Here is a 20,609-nt window from a genome sequence, read left to right on the forward strand (position 1 = left end):
CAAAAAGAAGAGAGGCGGCACTCACCGATGTGTACATCCTCTTTATTACATGAACGGTGCAGTACAGGGATAGAGCGGGCCTGGCATGCATGCATGTTAAAATATAGAGCTGCAGGCCAGTCAATCACCCCACTCCACTTTGGGGAGAGGGGGTGAGCCATTCGGGGAGGGTTTAGAGAGCCATCAGTGAGCCGGCTCCCTTCGCTCACGAACAAGAACCAGCTCTTAGAGCCGGCTGGTTCGTGAACGACTCATCACTGCTACATTATCACTGTGATCAGCTCTGTTGGCATTTAGAGGACGCCATTCGAGTTGAAGTCCGCACATAAAGCCGGGGGCACACGTGGCGTTTGCAAAAAAAAAAATGCATGCGTTTTTTAAAGGACGGCTTAAAAACGGCCCAAAAACGGGTTCAAAACTCTACGTGTGCTGTCGGCATAACTCCTGCTGTCCGGAATGGGACGGCGCCCAAAATCTGTGACTATCCAGCAGGATCTGGGATGGTTGGGATGTATGTTTAAATGGGGGAGTCTCCTCTTTAAAAAAGAAACCATAAATGTTTTACAGGTGCCACAGTTCAGAAGTTACAGTCCCTTTTAAGTTGGCCTTATTTTCGTGGTATGGCTTATAATATGACACACATGGTCAAAAAAAAACTTTTGTAGATGAAAAATATTCTGCCCCACAGAATATCAATTTACTCCCCTCCATATGTGTGAGTGTGTGTACACAAAACTGCAAGGCATGCTGGGAGCTGTAGTCCCGATCACAGGTTGTCACCGAGCTGCCTGAGGCTGCTTGCTGCGTGCTCGCTCTCGGGCCCTCCTCTAGGCGGCGCGCAGAGCGGCGTGGCCGAACGCGGGGGCGCGCCTTGGGAAGTTCTTCCCCCCTTCTGCTGCCGCTCCCGCCTCCTCCTCTGTGCCCTGTGTCACAGCCGGAGCGGGGGCGCGCGCCGCCCCGGAGCCCTGGATTGGCTGCGTGTCGTGGACGCGCTCGGCTTGGCAGTTAGTTATTTGGGAAGAACGAGGAGGAAGAAGGAGTCGGAGCCCGGGGGAGGAGGGAAAAGTGATGGCGGCACGGCGGAGAGTGGCATAAGAAACCGTCATTAGTACCAAGGACTCCCCCCTAAAGTCCCGTTTGGATTATCCCGTGGCTTCGTATTACTACTCGGGACCGATCCAACGCACGCTTTCCGGCGGGGGGGATAACAGGAGTTCAGGTAACTTGGTAAAGTTTCCTGGCAGAGGGTGCATGAGGCTGGCTTAGTGGTGCTGAGTCCGGGGGGGTTGTCCGAGGGGCTCTGGGGGCGCTGTTGGGGGCTCCCAACTTGTAGTCTTGTCCCCTGTGTGTTGTTTGCCATACTTCCCCATTGGCTCCTCCGCATCCACATCCATTGTGTGCTCCTCATTGTCTGCAGGCGCTCATCCTGAGATCCCCCAGCTGGGCTGCCATCCAAAAAGACTTGGAAGCCCTTTTGTAGCACTTGAATGGAAGTCTCAGTGCCTTGTATAGTATCAGAGCAAGTTCAAGAACAAATTGTCTTTCCCAGCACATAGCTGACAGTAAGATCCATGGAAATCCTGGCTGTGCCACAGCTGGAATATCCACCTTTCTAGTCCAGCGGGTACAAAACTATAACTCCCATCATGCTATGACAGCATGACATGTTGGGAGCAGTAGTTTTCAAGTTTTGCAAAGCCACAATTAGGGGGAACGCTAATCTAGAACTATAGGATTACTTTAGCCAGTTCTCCTGCCTGATGAGGGTTGTAATACCATAACTACATTGTAGGACACCAACATTGTACAGCGACAAAGTCAATGAGAATATGACACTGTATCCCAACTTTACTTATGATGTGGGTTTTAGATTGAGTCCATGAGGAACTACAAGTGACAGCAGCTCCTGACAGCTTCATGTATAGTGAGCATGTAGAGGATCTTGACTAAGTGCAATAGGCACCTTTTGAAAACCTATACAATAGGAGACTCACAGGGTCCCCTATTAATGCAGCAATAACTTATAATGGCACATGTATTAATACCACTTCCTTAAAGGAGTTTTCCAGTACAGACCTCATCCATTGTTCCACTGATTTTTACAGCATTGGATCCACAGAGCTCATGCATCCATTCCCATTGTAAGTTGAACCCATAGAAGAGAATAGCTGTCACACATGTGGACTACAAACCCATTTATACCTCTTCCCGCGATAACTGGTGGTCCCAATGGTAGGACTTCCTGGGATCAGGCAAGTGTTATAAAGAGGGGATCCACATTAAAGACCATCTAAGCCATCTACTGAAACACAATGCAACGTACAGACACAAAGCTTATAATGTTACTCCTAGTAAAAGTAATTGAGGAACTGACGCATTAAGTTCTTTATTATAGAAATCTCTTGTATATTGGCACGGGCAGGTAACACTTGTCATAGAGGCTTTGGGAAATGTGCCTCTAGTTTTCCTGTTATTTCTTAGAGGATTAATTTCTCACGTAGCAGAAAAGTTAAAGGGCACCTGTCATCACATTTTTACTAATACTAGTGACTGGATCCCTAACAGCCTTATTAACTATCTTCTCATCCTCCTGCCTCTTCTCGGCATGTCATGTGGCCAAGGTGATGTCATCTAAGGTCCTGTTACATTTGCAATGTCTACCCCATGTATGTATCTAATCACAGCAGCCTTTGTGGATTTCTACTCCTCCCCAAGCTTCTATGGAGTCGGCTGTGATTTCATGTGATCAGATGCATGCGATGGACAGTGCAAATGTAACAGGACCTTAAATGACATTACCCTGGTCACATGACATGGCCAATGATGTTACAGAGCTCTCTCTTAGTATATACAGCCGATATACGTCCCCCATAGAGGGCAATGGGCGCATGGCGCCCTACGGGAGCAGTATGGTGCATCACACATGTCCTATCTTTTCACAGCATACGGCGCTGTGTGCCATATATCCCTATGGAGAGGAGTGGGGGTGAGCAGCGCTCTCCCCGCGCGCTGCTGTGTGCCCGCTGTGCTATGGTACGGCAGGCAACACCAGTGTGAATCCAGCCTTACTGTTCCATACAGCAGCAGCTATATAGATAGAGAGATAGATATATAGATGATATATCTATCAGGCAGTCTCCGGGTTACATACAAGATAGGTTCTGTAGGTTTGTTCTTAAGTTGAATTTGTATGTAAGTCGGAACTGTATATTTTATCATTGTAATCCCAGCCAGAACTTTTTTGGTCTCTGTGACAATTGGATTTTAAAAATGTTGGGTTGTCATAAGAATCAGGATTAACAATAAATCTTCATTACAGACACCTGTGATAACTGTTACAGCTGATTATTGTAGCCTAGGACTAAAGTACAGTAAATTACCAATATCCAGTGGTCCGTTTGTAACTAGGGTGTTCTTAAGTAGGGGACCGCATGTATATATATATTAGCCATTTAGTAATCAGGGCATAGTTATTTAACCGTAGTGTTTAATGATTTGATCATAGGAAAAAGATCCGAGTTGTTATACCTGCCCGTTGAAGTCAATGGGGGGAACTTAGTAACGCGCTTGTTCCGGAATTCTGACTGAATCATACGATTTTGTCACTCGGTTTATGGCCAACTGACCTTATACAATCTAGGTACTGTAGAAAGTGATTTATGCTGCAGGTTTTGACTTGTCAGCGGGTCAATTTATGCTGTGGATTCTTAATGTGTAAAACGCTGTGGCGTGATTATTACTTTTTTTTTTTTTTTTCCTGCGGCCAAATTTTTGATCCACAATTTCGAACGCAAACCCGGCGTATCTAATATGTTTCCTTCTAGGCGGTCCCCACCTTAAGAACACCTGATTTACAGACGAAAGACGAAAAATTTGGCTGGGGATACAATTATAAAATATACAGTTCCAACTTGCATACAAATTCAACTTAAGACAAAAACCTATAGAACCTTGTATGTTACCTGGGGACTGCCTGTATTATTAAGATAATTGATGAATCTTATATCGCAGGTGCATAATCATTTACCTCTTTAGTACAATGCTTAATGCTTCATGGGAATATGTTTAGTGCCTGTGTATGATTTTTGTCCTTTCTTTTCTATCAGCAGATGGTTGTCTTGTGGCGATGAAATTAGACAGACAGCTGAGAGCGGAGGGAGTGATTCACTACTTGGGATTTCCCATGAACCCAGCGCTGCTTTAATTCCTATGATCCTCGCTGTCCATGTGGAAAGGGGAGTGACGCTGTACAGTTTCTCAAGCAGGGCCAAATTTGTGACGGAAAGGGAAAAAAAAATTAAAAAATGATGAAAACAGAAGGTAAAGGGGAGAGAAACCTCCGGAGTGCTTCTCCACACAGGAATGCATACAAGTCTGATTTCCATGCTATTAAGTGTACATTTGACGGGGTCAAGCCAGAAATCTCTCCCAAACCTACGTCTTTGAAGTTAAATTCTAATGGAGCACAAGGGGAGCTTCACCGAGGCCGCGCCTCCTACGGCAATCGGGTACATAAAATCAAGAATATGTTCATGCAGATGAGCTCATCTCCTCCCGATCCGGTGGAAAACAAAATTATAAAGCCTGAGATTCCTTCTCCCCCGACAAACACTTCCGTAAGTGTGCAAAAGAACAATGCCTTAAACCTAAGCCCTGAGGTCCCCAGTTCTGAAAAAGTGGTCAAGACAGCGGAAGAAGTAGATTTGGACAAGGTAGCTTTGGCAGAGAAATTTTCAGAAACCAGGAAAATATTTGAAAGAAATCTCAATCGCCAAACTACTTTTGACAGGTCTTCTCCAACCAAAGAGGACAAGGTGATGAGGCCTGACCGCAGACATGGATCTGTTGATATGGAAAGTGCCTCTAGTGATCTTAGCCCAAATAGCGCTACTACAAAGTCCCCTACGTCGTCCGAGAACAATCAGTTCAGCGGCCAGAGGTCAACATCTTCAGCCTCCTCCTCTACTTCATTAAATGCAGGACCTATCAGCAGGAGATTAGAAAGTTTTCTTGCTGACAGTGACGGAGAGGAACCTAAAGATTTGACCAGGACAAATGAAATTTTAATAGAGTCGGGAAGTACGAAATCTACTGTGACCATAAACCACTCTGATGCCTTGACTGATACAGGACTAAATAATAATGAGGGGACCAAAAACACTACTGCTCAGGGTGAAAAGGTAGAAGACCTGAGTTTGGGTGATGGGACTGCAAAAAGTGCTTTAATCCCAGATGATTCTGTTTCTCTTCAGAATAACAATTCACTTCCAGGTACGAAGGAAAATGAATCCGAGGCTCCCGTGTCGGACAAAGCCCAGACAGAAATGGTGCGAGCGGAGCTCGTGGTGTTACAGAATGAATCTTCTGAGAGCGAGGAAGATGCAAACTTAAAAGATGATGTATTCGAGGAGATAAAGCCGCTAGGTCCAAAGCCTTGTCTGAACGATAGCCTCCAGATTGCAGAGAAAAAGATCAAGGAAGAACACAAAAGTTCTTTGGAAAATGAAACGAGCGCGGAGGTTATGCAGAAACCAACCGAAGAGGCCCAAGAAGAGGCGGACAGTGACGACGAAGATGGGAGCGAATTTGAAGAACAGACCGATAACAACAAAAACTTAATAAGATATTCTACTGAAGCCTTTGGTATTGAAAACGCGGCCTTTGATGATGATCGAGATACTGAAGGAGAACATCCTCCGGGGGAAAATGAAAAGTTCCCGGTAAACGAAGATGCGGATTATGATATTAGCAGCGATTATGAGGAGGTACCTGGCCTGTCTGAAGAAGAAGACCTAATGCCCGCGAGGAAAGTAAAGTTCTCCACCGCTCCAATTAAGGTAAGGGTTTTTTTCATATTTAATGTTTTTGTTTTACAAACCCAACATTGGACTTTCGACATGGAATGTAATGCTTAAAGGGGTTGTCCACTTTCAGCAAATAATTGATATGGTTTGTAAGGAAAATTTATACAATTTTCCAATATACTTTCTGTATCAATTCCTCACTTTTTGTTTTTTAAGATCTCTGCTTGCTGTCCTGCTATAGAAAGCTTCTATGTTTACTTTCAGTGGACAGAAATCTGTCCATGGTCACACAGGTGCACGGCTCGTTATATCACACAGCTCCTATTACACTCTGATTCTAACGAGCCGTGCATCTGTGTGACCTTAGTCAGATTTCTATCCACTGGAAGTAAGCATAGAAACTTTCTATATCTGGACAGCAAGCAGAGATCTCAAACCATGAGGAATTGATGCCGAAAGTATATTGGAAAATTGTATAATTTTTCCTTACACAAATCATATCAATTATTTGGTGAAAGTGGACAACCCCTTTAATTCTCTTGAACAAATAGATGTAAAATTCCAATGTGTGAACTTGGCCTATGACTCCGTTTACATCTGCGTCTGAGGTTTCTGTTCTTCCGATATAGAAGAGCAAAAAGGAAGCTAAATACTGAGGTCTGTTCCCTGTAGGGTTACATACACAGAAGGATAGTTTGTTACGCTTTTTTTCTTTAGAGCGTAATTACTAATGCAGACTGCAGCGCTATTTTTTTTTTTTTTTTTTTACACTATTTCTAACAGAAGTTTTATAACTAAAGCCCCCAGACACAGATGTGAACTTCACCTTAGTTCTATGTGTATTGTGTTTATTTATATGTATTACTATTATAGCACTAGATAACATTCAGTATTTACACATGAGAAATTTGTGTTTGGCTTTCTTTTAATGTTGGTCACGGCTGTGTCATGAACTTCTGAATTATCAGCTTTGGAAATTAATGACAATACTGAGGTCATTTGTTTGCCTCAGTTCACACTGTGGTTGAAGTGTCTGTTTGATGTACGTGCAAGAAAAGCTCACGTTGCCTACATCAAACGTATCCATTCGCACTGCTGTGAGTGGTCTGCACTAGGCCAACATCGTGTTGCCTCTCTTTAAGGACAGTGTCGTCCGCTGCTTTGTTTTATACAAAGTGATTCTGCTGCAAAATGTACTGTGTTTAGCCATCTCTATCACCTCCAAAGTAAGGCAAATATGACTCTTCTCACTTCTTCACATGAGATGAGTCCGGTTTAGTGGCTGCAGGTGGAGTGTAACTTCAGAAGCCTCTATTTACTGATCTGTAGCACCTAGATACAAGCGTTTTGTGTTGTATTAAAGAGAGGAATCTTATCTTTCAGATGACATCAGTTTTGTGATTCTGTGAGCTACAGGACTGGACATACGTGCAGTAAAATGCAGGCGGGAGCTGGATCTTTATCTGTCGCTTGCATTTACCGCCCTGTATCTCTTACAAAGCCAAATCCCTGAAATGATCTAAAAGATGAAATCCTTATGTATAAGAGGACACAATAGAAGAGTAGATGGGGGGGGGGGGGCTTCTGAAGGGACACTACCCCTGCAACCACTAAACCGGACTCATCTCATGTCATAAGATGAGATTCCACATAAAAGAGGGAATGTTATTAGAATTTAGATTTCATACCCTACCTGAAGGGGATGGTAGTTTATTGGGGTAAAAAAGTGTTTTTTTTTTTGAGTGACAATATCTGTGAATCTTTAGCAGTTTTTGTTTGTATTGCAAACCTTGAAATACATTGGTAAGACCATCCCCCTCACGCTGTTGGTTTAGCAGCAGCTTGTGAATGGGGTTTGTTTACATCTCCTTCCCAATGATGGTTGTGGAGGTCACTGGAGGTAGGGATAAAGAGCAGACACGCAATGGTCGGATTTCACAGCACGAGTGATAATATTCTTCTTCCTTCACTGAAGACGAGGCTCTTTAGATCTTGGCCCTGTCATCGGTCTGAGAATACCAGCCACCACCCGGTCCGTGATTCGCAAACCAACCGTGTTAGTCTGAGCCCATAGCCGCCAGAAAGTATCCGGTCCCTGGTCATGTGATGTCACACAGGTGCACGGCTCGTTATAACACACACCTCTAATTACTCTGTGATATAATGAGCCCTGCACCTGTTTGACATCACGTGACCAGGGAACGGATACTTTCCGGCGGCTAAGGGCCCATTCAGACTACCATTGAATCACGGACCGGGTTGTCTATTCCTATAGAATAATGGCAAGCAGAGATGTTATGGGGAAGGAAAAACTCTTGATTAACAATTATTGGCAACACTAATTTTGTGAAGTTGCTAATAACTCCTTTATTTCACAAGTGACCCAGTAATTATGACGAGTGTCAGGGCTAGAATTATGTAAGCCTATTAATTACCAAACTCTGACAACACAATGGCTTGTTATAGCAAGTTCTAAAACGCCGGTGTCCATGGGATGGACTATGGAAAGGGTTTCACTTGTATTAATTGAAAAGTGGTTCTGCTTATATTCATTATTATTATTCTTATTATTATTAGTATTATTAATTTATTTTTTTGTAACCAAAACAGTCATCTGAATACATGTATAGATGTCTTGGGAAATCTTATTATTGACTCCTCAATTACTGTTATCAGGAACCAAGATTTTCTGCATCGAACCTTAAATCGGTGGACTGAACGGACATGCCGAGTTTTGTTTGGTGATTTTTTTTTGTTTTTTTTGATTTGGTTCAGGAAAACACGGAGACCGTTTTCCGATCTCGCTCCTGGGTAACGGCTTTAATCTGTCCTTTGAGAGTGTCTACTAGGGGTTGTAGGAGTTACAAAAACTTTTTCATTGGCTTTGCCACCGTTTTGGGTTAATTTATCTAGAAAATTGCTAAATAACACAATACGAAATAAATGAATATCTAACACGCCCGCCTCGTGGTTTTGGGTAATTTTTAGTCTGAATTGTGGTCACTGTGCAAAGTAGAGTTTGACATAAAAAAAAGGTGAAGGTCAGGACTCTCCTTAAGGGTCAAGAAACCTCCGGTGATGGAGAAGCTGCAATTTTTTTTTGATAAAATTAATTCTTCCTATTGAAAAGAACATTGTATTCTCTTACCACGCACTCTTTATACCGGCAGAGAGCGAGTTACCATGGAAACCCAATTCCGTGCACCCTTTTCTTTTTTAGTTTTTTGTAATGCAGGGACATGGGTATATCATTGGTATATTCTGTTATAGTGATTAAAGGGGACCTCTAACCTCTCCGGATGTCTCTTAAGATTCGCTTCTCTTTTGCGTTGTGCTGTTTCTGTGTAAATCCTCCCAAATATTTATGAATCCGTTGACTACTGGGTATTAATGTTTCCCTTGTTAGAGAGGAGTGACCCTACGTGGTCAGTGATCAATGGGAATTGTGGAGGGACCAGTCCCCTGACTGTTAAAGGGGTTGTCTGGGATCATGAATGGGGCTGAGCTAAAATAACAAGTCCTGATCCTGGAAACCTCTTATTTTCTGGGTGGAATGGCATGATTTAGAAAAATACATGAAGAACTGTTTTTCATCATGGGAGATTAAGTAGCCAGTTCCCTATAATGTAGCAATATGGTTTGTTCAGTGTTCAGTGTACACTCCAAAAAATACAAAATTACAGACCTGATGTTTTCCTTACAAAAGAACTTTGTGGAATGTTCTAAAATGGCCACAGATCCAAGGACTAGTAGATGTTGGGGTGGTTCCTACATTCTTAGTTACTAAGACAAATACCATTTTATTTCCAAGATTGGTTTGTAGTTGTGGTTGGACTGATGGTATAAGTCGCTCAGAAGGAAGGAGCAGGATGGAAAGACACAGCTTGCAGCAGAATATAACATATATACTCATTATATGAAGGCAAAAAGGATGGCTACATCTTCCAGTCTAAGCCAGTGTACGCTCAGCATGTACACCAGGAGCTGATGTGTATGTAGCCTTGGGCCTCATGCACACAACAGTATGGTCTCTCCTGTTCTGTATATACAGCTGTATTCTGGCCCTAAATACGGGATGGATCACAGTATGGCGACGTATTGCACTGTATCCTTACTGTATCTCTATAAAATGGGCTGACAAATGATTTTTGGCTGACTATTGGCGGCTGACAGAATGCACCAGTGTGCAGCACGTGTTTAGGGCACATTCACACAGCGGCCAGGTGGGCATACTGCTCTGCGCAGGAGAGGACGAGGTGACCCCTACTTAGAGAAAAGTGCCACATGACCCCACACACGGGGAAAGGTAGAGCATGCTCTATCTTTTTATTTTTCCCCTGTGTACAGCGTAGAACGGTGCCACACTGCTCACCCCCGCCCCTCTCCATAGGAATACACAGCACACGGCGCCGTATTCCATCGTAAGATAGGACATGTCCTATCTTTCTACGCGCTACGGAACGGTACGGTGCCGCACGTGTGCTGTACCGCTCCCGTACGGCGCCGTGAGGCCATAGAAGTGTATGGGGGACGTATATACGCCGGCCGTATATACGTCCCCCATACGTTTGTGTGAATGTAGCCGTAGCCTTTATTTTATACATTCCCATTGATTTCTATGGGCCGTTCGGAATGGAAATACGGTGGAAAATAGGACATGCTCTATATTTTTATACATTACAGTACGGTGGACAATACGGCCATGTGCATGGGGCCTTATGGTGTGTACATACTGATACAGGGATAATGTCTGTGTAGGGGGTAACCAGGACTCTCGCTGTCTCTCCTAGGGATCCTGTCAGACCTTGGGTTACATGCTCATATGATGTTTTCACCCTTTTGCTATGTGTTTTTTATCTGACTGCATTGTCACCTTTAATCTCAATGAACCCAAATACATAAACGTGATTTTTACAGATAAATGTTGACGCTTTAGAATTCAGAGCAGGTCCTATTCCTGCCCATATTTGCGACTTGGGCCTTCCCATAGAAGTCCTTGTAGTCGTAAAAAATATGCATGACATATGGGTGTTGCGCTTGGGTGTAATTCAAATGATTTGGACAAAGCACTCCATTATTTTCCAGTCTTGCGGTTTTGTGCAGATCCAATTTTGCCGACTTGCGGCTCAGAAACAGATTCCGCACTGATGACGCAAGGATCCGTTGTTTGCGGCATGAGAACAGAAAATGTTTGTGGACTCAAATTTGACAGGATTCTCAATGGCTGTGGCTGTGGCTGTGGCTGTGGGCACAGCTGTCCCTACCTGTCTGCTGCTGACTTTTTTTTAAAGATTATAAAGTAATTTTATTTTTTTTTACACTATGCCCAATAGTAAAATAAGGATGTTTGCACCTTCTCTGCCAGACTCTGTCCACCAAAAATCTCTTTCCTTTCTGAACCCTTGTAAGTGGGGAACAGTGTCAAAAAGTCACATCTATGTCTTTATAGTTACAACTCTCCTGGGTAAGGAAAGTTTTATGTGTAAAAATGTCATATTGTAAGGTAAAACTCTAGTGGATGTGATCTCTTGTAGCATCTCAGGGTGAATAGATTCCTCTGTATTTGTTGCATCTTCCCTCTGCCCTCGCTCCCCACACGTTGCCTCTGAATGGCCCATTCATCCTGCCATTGACGTGTTTGTTTTGTGACTTTTGTCTTTTTTTTTCCCAGCAGAATTTCTTGTCTTTTTCAGGGCTTTTATATAACTAGTTGCTATGTGCTGACTTGCAGCTGTGCTCGGCATATAAAATGTATTTGGATTTTTTTTTTTTTTTTTTGTTGCCCCTGTAATTCTCCTACTCCAAATTTTACTACTTTGGTGCATATGTTCAGAAAGAGGATGATGTCCCGGCGGCTGCTTGACAGGACTCCTTAGAGCGATGCTGAGAGTCCTGAGTGCCCTAGCCACATCTGTCTACAAAGGTGACTGCGGAACATGTACTATTTGGATAGTTTTTCTTTAATTTGGGTCAGCACGTGGTGTGGCACTGTATCGCTCCGTACCCAGGGAAAAGATGCGGTGCCATGTATCTCTATAGAGATGGGTGGGGTTGAGCAGCGTGTCCTCTCCCATGCGCCCGCCACACCATGGCACAGTGGGCACACGTTAGTGTGAATGTATCCTAAGACTGTAAGCCTGAGCTTACCTCATGGCACCCATCATGCGTTTGTAATTTTGGAAACTGCTGAGCACAGTGCCTGGACATCTACGGCACTCCCTTTCTCTTTTATGTATCTATAGATACCTGAATTCTGAAGATCCAGCAGAATTGAAAGTATCTGTAGTACTTCTGTTCAACCTGCTCCTCCATCTAAAAGGGAAATTGGGATCCCCACCGATGTGATTGGGGCCCAGCAGTTGGACCCCCACTGATTAGCTGTGGACAAGGGATAACAATCAAACCAAATAAAACCCCTTTAGGACCATAACAATTTTGACTTGCATCTATAGCCAAAGATAAGTGGTGTAACCTAAAATCTGTAAAGTATCAAAAAGTATTGGAAAAGTTGTCTAACAGTTTCATAGTGAAAAGTTCCACAAAATATTGCTTCCACGTGGCGCTGCCTAGAAATCTGTTTTCATTTTGGTGGTTTCCGGGTCCTCTGCTTTATGACATACAAGGGGAGTGTCATCTTGTATGTGATTAATCGCATGGAAACTGCATTCTGTAGGGAAGGTGAAAGTGTTGCAACATCACTACTTTTCAAGGGGCGGCCTGGCAAAAGCTCAATGGTTATTTACAATCTATTTACGATCCAGTCTTTCATGATAAACCAGGGACACATACTCGTAGATCCAGGCCCTGTGACTGTGGTAATCCTCTTATATTACATGGCCTCCTTCCTTCTAAAATCAATGTTTAAAATTATGCTAATCAAACAGCTTTGTGCTGTAGCTTCACAAGCTGTTACACTGTACACATACCCCTTTCATCTGCCTTCTGTAATCTCACACGGGAGGGTGGAGTAATTCTGCACAGTGTAACAGCCTTTGAAGCTACCGCATGGACTGACTGTGTTAACGCCCTCGCAGAGCACCTCTAGGTCATTAGCATAATTTTAAAAATTATTTTCTAAGGAAGAAGGACTTGGATAACACACATGAAGATTACCAGTGACTGTGCCTGGATCTATGAGTAAGTGCCCCTGGGTTATCATGCTGCATCATAGATTTCCTTTAAATATTGTTGTAGTGCAAGGTATACAGGTGTAAAATTGGGTAAATCTAATTTTTAAACAACAAAAAAACCTCTACTACATCTGTGTTTGTCATTGTAAACACATCCCCCCCCCCCCCTCCCTCGTGTCCCCCTTTATAATGGAAGCTGCCCACAGCTGGGGTGGAACAAATATTTGTTCCCTTTTCATCCGGTTTGCCTGCCACACCTTGACCTACAAGGATAACCCTAATTATTTGGGGAATCGTTTTACCTTTGCAAACGTAAAAGCTTGAGAACAAGCTTCATAATTTGCCTGTAAATCGAGAACTGAGCATCTAATTGTGTCCTGCCAGGCATTGTTCTTCCCTCGTCATTCTGTCTTTCCGGTTTCACGTGTGCCTTTTGCGTATTCGGCTTTGAAGTTTATTAGACGTTCTTGTAAAGTTTGTGTAGCAACATCTCCTGAGAACCGAGAGGTTGAAGCACCGCAGCTTCATTGGCACCGCAACAGCTACAAACTGTTACAGATAGATAGATATATCTATCTATCTCTATTTTATTTTTTTTATAATATGTTCGGCACAAACAAAGGAAATCTGCTACCAGGATGAATGATTGTAAACCAAGCACACTGACATACTGGTTTGTGCCCTCTCTGGATCTGCTGTTATTTTTGCTGTTCTTTTGGCTTCTTACTCCCTTGTTTTTACAAAAAAAAAAAGCAAATGTGCCTGAGGGGCTCCAGGTTGCACAATTATAAAAGCCTTAAAAAAAAAAAAAAAAAAACAGGGCATAAGAAACTAAAATAACAAATCCCACCAGAGGGGGCACACACCAGCATGTCAGTGTGCTTGGTTTACACTCCTTCATCCTGTTGGTAGATTTCCTTCTAAATGTATCTTATTAATATTTTATGTGATGGAGTGAAACAAGATATCCAGTTAATTGTGAAGGGTAAAGAAAATATTACGCGCTTTTCCAAATTTTTGCTTGTAAAATCTGGCCTGTAAATATATTCGGCCTTAACAATGAGCGGTCTCAAGCTTTCTGTCTGTGTCTGTGGTTTTAACGCGTCCTGCGTGGCCTGAACAGATTGCCGTGCAGCCAATCCGGCAAATTGACGTCCCTAGCTATTAGCCTGACCAATCACAGCCAAGGCTATATGTCTATATGTATATGTGTGGTAGGCACCAGAACTCCGGGCCTGAATTTAAAGTTCAAGTCTGCTCATTTCTGTCTGCCACCTGTTCTCTCATGCCCCTAAATACCAAGAAAATCCATATAGATAAACCAGGGACACTTACTCATAGATCCAGGCAGCTCTTATGTGGCTTCCTTCCTTCTAAAATCAACTTATGCTAATGAAGGTCTCCTGGCAGACATAACCAGAGCACCTCCCTGCTGTTGCTCCCCCTGTTGTAGTGTCTTTCCTGTCCCTCACACAGTGGGAGGGGGAGGTGCTCCTTCACAGTGTAACAGACTGTGAAGCTTCAGCATGGGGAGGATCTCTACTAATCCCCCCCCCCCCAGGAGCTGTTCTGTCTCATTAGCATAATTTTAAATGTTTATTTTTAAAAGGAAAAACAAATATTACCAAAGACACAGTGCCTGGATCTATTAAGTGTCCCTGGTTTATTTGATAGTAGATCTCCTGTCAAAAGAGGAGATCCGAGAAGTAATTTTATTTGCGGTATAAATACAGCTGTTTTGGGAAGGTCTTGGACGTTAGTTACTAATTTGAGTACATTCACATATTTCATGAAAACCAGGAACGCACCAGACAGCTCAGAGATAGGTATTGTAGGGTTAGGATTAAAAATAAAATGATTCACGCTCTGAACATCCTATGGAATGAATATGGCCCTATTGCTAACCTGCCAAGACGTGGTGGTCCACCGAATATGACAGCCTAGACTAGGAGAAGCGGCCACCTATGAAACATGGGGCTCGTATCATGCTGGACGGAGCCAAATACAGGACAACCCTGGAGGAAAACCTGTTGGAGGCTGCACATGACCTGAGACTGGAGTGTACCTTCACCTTCCTATCGGGACGGAAACCCTGAACATACAGCCAATGATACAATGGAACGGTTTACATAAAAATCTCCAGACAATTGAGAATCTGTGGCTTTTCTTGAAGGTTTCTGTTCACAATCTCCAAGCAATATGAATGATTCAAAGAAGAATGGGGAAATATTCCAGCCTCTAGATGTGCAAAGCTGGTCGAGACCTTACAGCTATAGGCGATTCTGCAAAGCAGGGCTGGTGGCAGCACTGGACATATGCCGGGGCCCACATAAGACTGTACATAAGGAATCCATGGGAGTTAGGAGGGCTGTATCAGGTGAATCCATAGGAGGGGAGGGGGGGGGCTCATATAAAATAACCATTGGGGGGGACTGTTTGCGATGATAAACTAGGGAGTATTTTAGGGAACAGGAGACTTTTTTTTGTTTTCTGAATTTTTAATGCCGCCATGTGAGTTCACTAGAAAAGGGTCCTACTACGGCTCTGTCGCCTGGGGGCCTACTGATATCTGGAGCTGACCATGCTGCAAAGTATTGACTCTCTTTCCCAAATTAAAAAAAAAAAAAAAAATTTGAATGCATTTCAATTTATAGGTTGTCGCTCTATTTACATGAAATATCAATAAAATGCATTTAGACAGGGATGACAAATTCGTGGAGTATGAATAGTTTTTCACCCGTTGTATTCGGTCACGATGGTTTGAGTTTGTTTTACCAGAAGCTGAAAATTGCAGGGTGCCGAAGGCTTCCCGCACCCCACAGCACCTCCAGGCAGGACCCATGTTTGATCTCCACTCATCCGTTCAGGGATAATGTGTGGGAGAGTCAGTACTTTACAAGGAATCACTTTCATGTTGTGCATTGTGTACCTGCATTATGATGACGCCATAAACTTTTTGCCATTGATGTAGATGAGTTTATAGGAGCGGATTAGCTGGGATTATTATTGTTATGTTAATCTGAAAGATTTTACAGCTCCTTATATAAAGTAGACCCCAGTTTATATAATCCTTGCGTCCTGGGGCTGTAGATGGGGCTATTCTTGTAGAGTGCACATAGAGGGTTGACTAGTTAGTCTCCCGATTTTCGGGGGGGGGGGCGATGGGGGGTATGGGGCCTGTAGGTTGATCGTATTATACTTGATATTTAATACACATGGGTCTTGAGAATGCAATTTTGAGATGATGTGGGGTTTGAGTACAGTGGGTGAAATTCTCACAAATTCTATGGACGTTTATCTGAACTCTGGCTCCATTGCGATGTGCATTTTATTGTGTATTTTGTGCTGAAATCCACCCACAAACCGCACATTTTAGTCTTTGCAGTGTATAAATAAGAAATGACGTTAATTTCTTCTCTGTGCCATGTGACTACATGTTGTTACGAGGATTTGATTTGGTAAACTTAATGACGGAGCGGTGGTTTAGTGTCCCAAATAACCCTGTAACAGCTCGCTCTGTGGCCACTTTAAAAAAACAAAACAAAGACTTGTACTCACCGAGCGATGAGTCAGTTTAAGCATTTCGGATCCATCTTTGGCGCACCCAGTACCATTGTGTTATATCAATGAAGCTGGCATAGTGCAATCAGGCTTCACTTCGCCAAAACTTGCAACGCAAATGGGATTGAAGTTGGAGTTTCCTATTCCAACTCTGGACCCAGGTTCAGTAGAAGTGATGTCCTATCATAGGATTTATAGGGCAATCTGAGACACTAGGCCGTTGGTCCATAAGAACCTGTAGTTGGTTTAGTGTCCAAAATTGCCCTTGGGCCTCATCATGGTGCAGTGAAGCTGCTGTGACCAAGCCGGTTGGCCGGGCGCATATTATGGGGCCCGTCTTATTCCTGTCTGTGTTGCGCCGCTGCTCACCCCTCACATCTCCACTCGGCCAAATCCGGCTGCAACCATTCCCATGTTTGCAGCCCGATTTGGCTGAGTGAAGTTGGTAGGGTTGAGCAGCAGTGCAACACAGGCTATCCTGTGTTTGCAGCCGGTTTTGGCACACAGTAGTGTGGGTGAGGCCTAGAGGTTCCCTTTTAAGCCCTCATGGGGCTAATCTACACGTGAACTGCAAGCCCACAGTAGAACAGGTTCGGCAATTTTGCTGTGGAAGTGATGGATGAAAGTGAGTGATGTGAATATGCGCCTAGAGCTCATGCAGATTGATGGTTGCATTAGGGATCTGTGCAGAAGCCGAGTGTTTCCGTCCTAACCAGTGATCTAGGGCATTATTCGCTTTTAATTTTCCCATTGACAAAAAGCTATTCCTCCCCGGCCTCCCAATGTACACAGAGTCCGTCATCTCTAATGTCCTACTCTCAGTACAGGTTAAGGACACCCGGAATGCATACATATACATGCACTGTGTGTGAAAAGAGAACCTTGTAGGATTTATGCTCCGCTCCTTTTGTACACTACAAAGTGGGGCCGAAGCTTTTAAATGCCGACTGCATGACTCAATGGCTCCATTCTTCTCAGCTTACTCTCTTATAGATCTGCGCTTCTGTATTGGATAACAAATGACAGCGAGACCATTGTGTGATGCTGTTTACACGCTATGTGCACCAGGACGGGAGCCAAAGTCAAGCGCGCTGGGTCCTACTGTACCGCGTCCTTGCGCTAATATTTCATATTATGTTCTTTTAGATAATGATGATGAGCCATACAATAGATTTAACCAGGACCTTGTATCACCATTGCTACCTCCTAACTATTATTATTGTGCAGTTGTCATTTTTTACTCTCCTCCACCATTTCCAAGCAATTGGTGCAATATCCCAAGGTGTGAAAGGACCTAAATTTAAGTGCTTTCACTCAAAAACTGCAGCATCCTCTGTTTTTGTTTAGGGCTCCCTCTCACCCCTCTCCATAGACTTTTATGCAATATAACCTAATCCAAGACCCTTTGACAACCATATCCTGCTAAAATTTCCTGTGACTTCAACACCGATGGATTGGGGCGGGGGGGGTGCAATCTTGTATGCAAATCCCTCCATTATAATCACACCCCTATCAATGGTTGGTGGTATTGATCGGTTGTGACGGAAGGGTTATATCTGCATTTGGTTAAAATTGCGCAGCCCCCTCCATCTGGAGACGGAAGGATACAGGAATCATTCTGAATCGTTTCAGTATTTTATTACATTTTGCTTCACACTACCTGGCTCCTTGCCAGCAGCCTGTGGTCAGTCCCAGGGGATGGGCAGCAGCAGCCTGTCTCCTTATCCTTCTTTACTCCACACCATCCCCCTCCCTCATGCCTGCTCAATGCATATGATAGAAAGTTGAATAGATGTGAGGAGGAGGCATCAACAAATCAGAAACTACTGTTTGTCTCCTCTTGGGTAGCAGTACTGCTGGTAGTCTTCAGGAGTTATGTTTTTCTATGTCTGGGTTTGAGATGGTTCCTTTGTGTTGGGATAAGTTTATGTTGGTCGTGGCTTACATGTTATTAGCCTCTCTTCTCATCCGTGTTGGTGTTTGTTATAATTTAAACCACAGTGTTGGGCGGGATTTGGCACACAGTGGGCACCAAAAGAACCCAATCAAGCATTGCGAGCCAGTGGTGTCCATAAAGGTCAAACATGTTTCTTGAGCATTCCCGCCCCCCCCACCCCCCCGGTTTCTGGACTTGGTGGAACGATGAGCGACCGGGTTAGTGCACGTGTGCTAGCCCTCTTGTCCCGCCACCGCTCCTCAGCTTACTAAACAGAGGTCCATAGTATCTGGAAGACACTTTTGGCATGTTGCAAATAAGGCCAAGTTCACACCTGCTTTTGACATGTCCCTTCCTGTTATCAAATAGTGGAAGAATTAGAAGTGTAATGGAAGTAAATGGATGAATGGAAAACCTTCTGTCTGCCGTCCGTTTCCAAATTCTTATGCTCTCCTAAAACGGAGAATGTAATGTGTAAAGCTGTTGTGGGTGTGAACTTAGCCTTCGGCCTCATGGTCATGCGGAGAGACTGAATTAGCTGCACAAACTGTGGCTAGCTCACCACCCCATACCCTTCTATTGTGCGGTGGGGCACGGTTCCTGCACCTTGCCTCGCTATATTGGGAACGTTACGGGCCATTTTGAATGGACGTCGGGCGAAACTGCCTGCAAACAAGGCCGGTATTCGGTCCGGCACACACAAGGCCTGCGTTTGTACAGTCAGAAACCACTTTATGAAACGTGATCTTTATGATGGGAATAGATTTGTAATGTCACATGGTGAAATTGATTCCTAAATTTCTAGTAACTGAGGAACAGGAAAACTGTGTCCTAAAATTATTATATTTTAGGAAACGCAAGTATATACAAAACCAGACCTGTGTAGCAAGGCGATGGTTGGGCTTTGGACATTTTTCTAGGAACAAGTCTATGGGGACGGGTAGGTGAGAAACGGTAGTTACTAGTGTCGGGGGTCATGGAACCCGCTGCGCCCTATGGAGGTAGAACAAAGGTTTGTCCTGTGAACTCTGACCTTCTGGGGAACTCGCCACCAGCGTAAAGCTGCACCCAGAAGCTAGCGCAGGCTAGAGGTAGTTATGGTTTCTGCATGCCCCCTTTGTGTGGTTTTTCTGAACTCTTGGAAATCCCAAATCCCTTTGAAATTCCTTGCCTAATAAATCTTGCACTTCTCACCATTAACTAAACAAACAAAAAATAAAACCCACCACGTTTTACGGCTGACTTGCAGCCTGTTCTCGCGGTGTCGCAGTGACCCGCGCTAGGTCGTGGGTACCTCCAGGCATCTGGTTGTCATGATAACGGTGAATGTTTTCCAGCAAAACACATGAATCCTATAAAGAATGACTCCGTCATCGCAGCGGAGGTGGCCGGAGCAAACTGGTGCTGATCCTCAAATGGACATCACATGTGGAATTTCTCCCTGGAGTTAGTTCCTACCCCCTCCATCCCTTGTGTATTATTCCCAGCACAGTCACGTCTAACACTGGAGCGGACATCTGCGCTCTTATTTCTTCCACATTCAGGGCTCTCTTCTTGTGAAAGCACGCCGGCTCTATGCAAACGCCTCATTTTCTTAGCTTCTCTTTTTACTGAGAGGCTTTTGGTAAGGAAAGGGTTTTTGTGCGCCAAGGTGGCGGTTTTACTCAGCGACCCAACGCTTGCAATGCGTTACTTGTCATTGCAATGTGTCCTGTATAAGAGGGTTATTTCCATTTTATAAAGTGGTGACTTAGGGGTGCGTTCAAACGTTGCAGTTAAAACTGCATCGCAATCAGCTTTGTGGTGGTTTTAGGTGCAGTTTTGTTAATTGAACAGGTTAAAGGCATGAACTGAACGAGTGAATTTGATTTTGAAGGGGAAACCTGCTCCACAAATGTCATTCACTCATTCAGTTCATGTCTTTCACCTGTTCAATTGACAAAACTGCACCTAAAACCACCTCAAAGCTGATTGCGATGCAGTTTTAACTGCAACCTGTGAACGCACCCTTACAGCTCCGCAACCCACCCAGCTGATCCCAATAATAAAGGATCTGTCATGTTTCTGGCTGCAACTGCTCCCAGGACATCATCACAGGTCCTTTAGCCTCCCAATATTAAAAAATGTTACACCACGTATGAATCTGATCACATGAAATCACAGCATGCCTCCATGAAG

The 20,609-nt window shown here is 43.9% G+C and overlaps 1 protein-coding gene across 4 annotated transcripts in view; it reads left to right on the top strand.

The window, feature by feature from the left end:
- Positions 1 to 880: 880 nt before the first annotated feature.
- Positions 881 to 20,609, top strand: part of LOC140075605 (neurabin-1-like) — a 50,901-nt gene continuing 31,172 nt past the window's right edge. For 2 of the 4 annotated variants that reach the window (XM_072121717.1, XM_072121714.1), the window contains exons 1-2: positions 881 to 1,219; positions 4,107 to 5,837. In XM_072121717.1, coding sequence (XP_071977818.1) covers positions 4,305 to 5,837 — 1,533 coding nt within the window. In that variant the 5' untranslated portion in view covers positions 881 to 1,219; positions 4,107 to 4,304. The remainder of the gene's footprint in view (positions 1,220 to 4,106; positions 5,838 to 20,609) is intronic. The other 2 variants (XM_072121715.1, XM_072121716.1) reach the window with 2 other exon arrangements.

The sequence above is a fragment of the Engystomops pustulosus genome, chromosome 8 (assembly GCF_040894005.1).
Source record: "Engystomops pustulosus chromosome 8, aEngPut4.maternal, whole genome shotgun sequence".
NCBI classification, from domain to species: domain Eukaryota; kingdom Metazoa; phylum Chordata; class Amphibia; order Anura; family Leptodactylidae; genus Engystomops; species Engystomops pustulosus.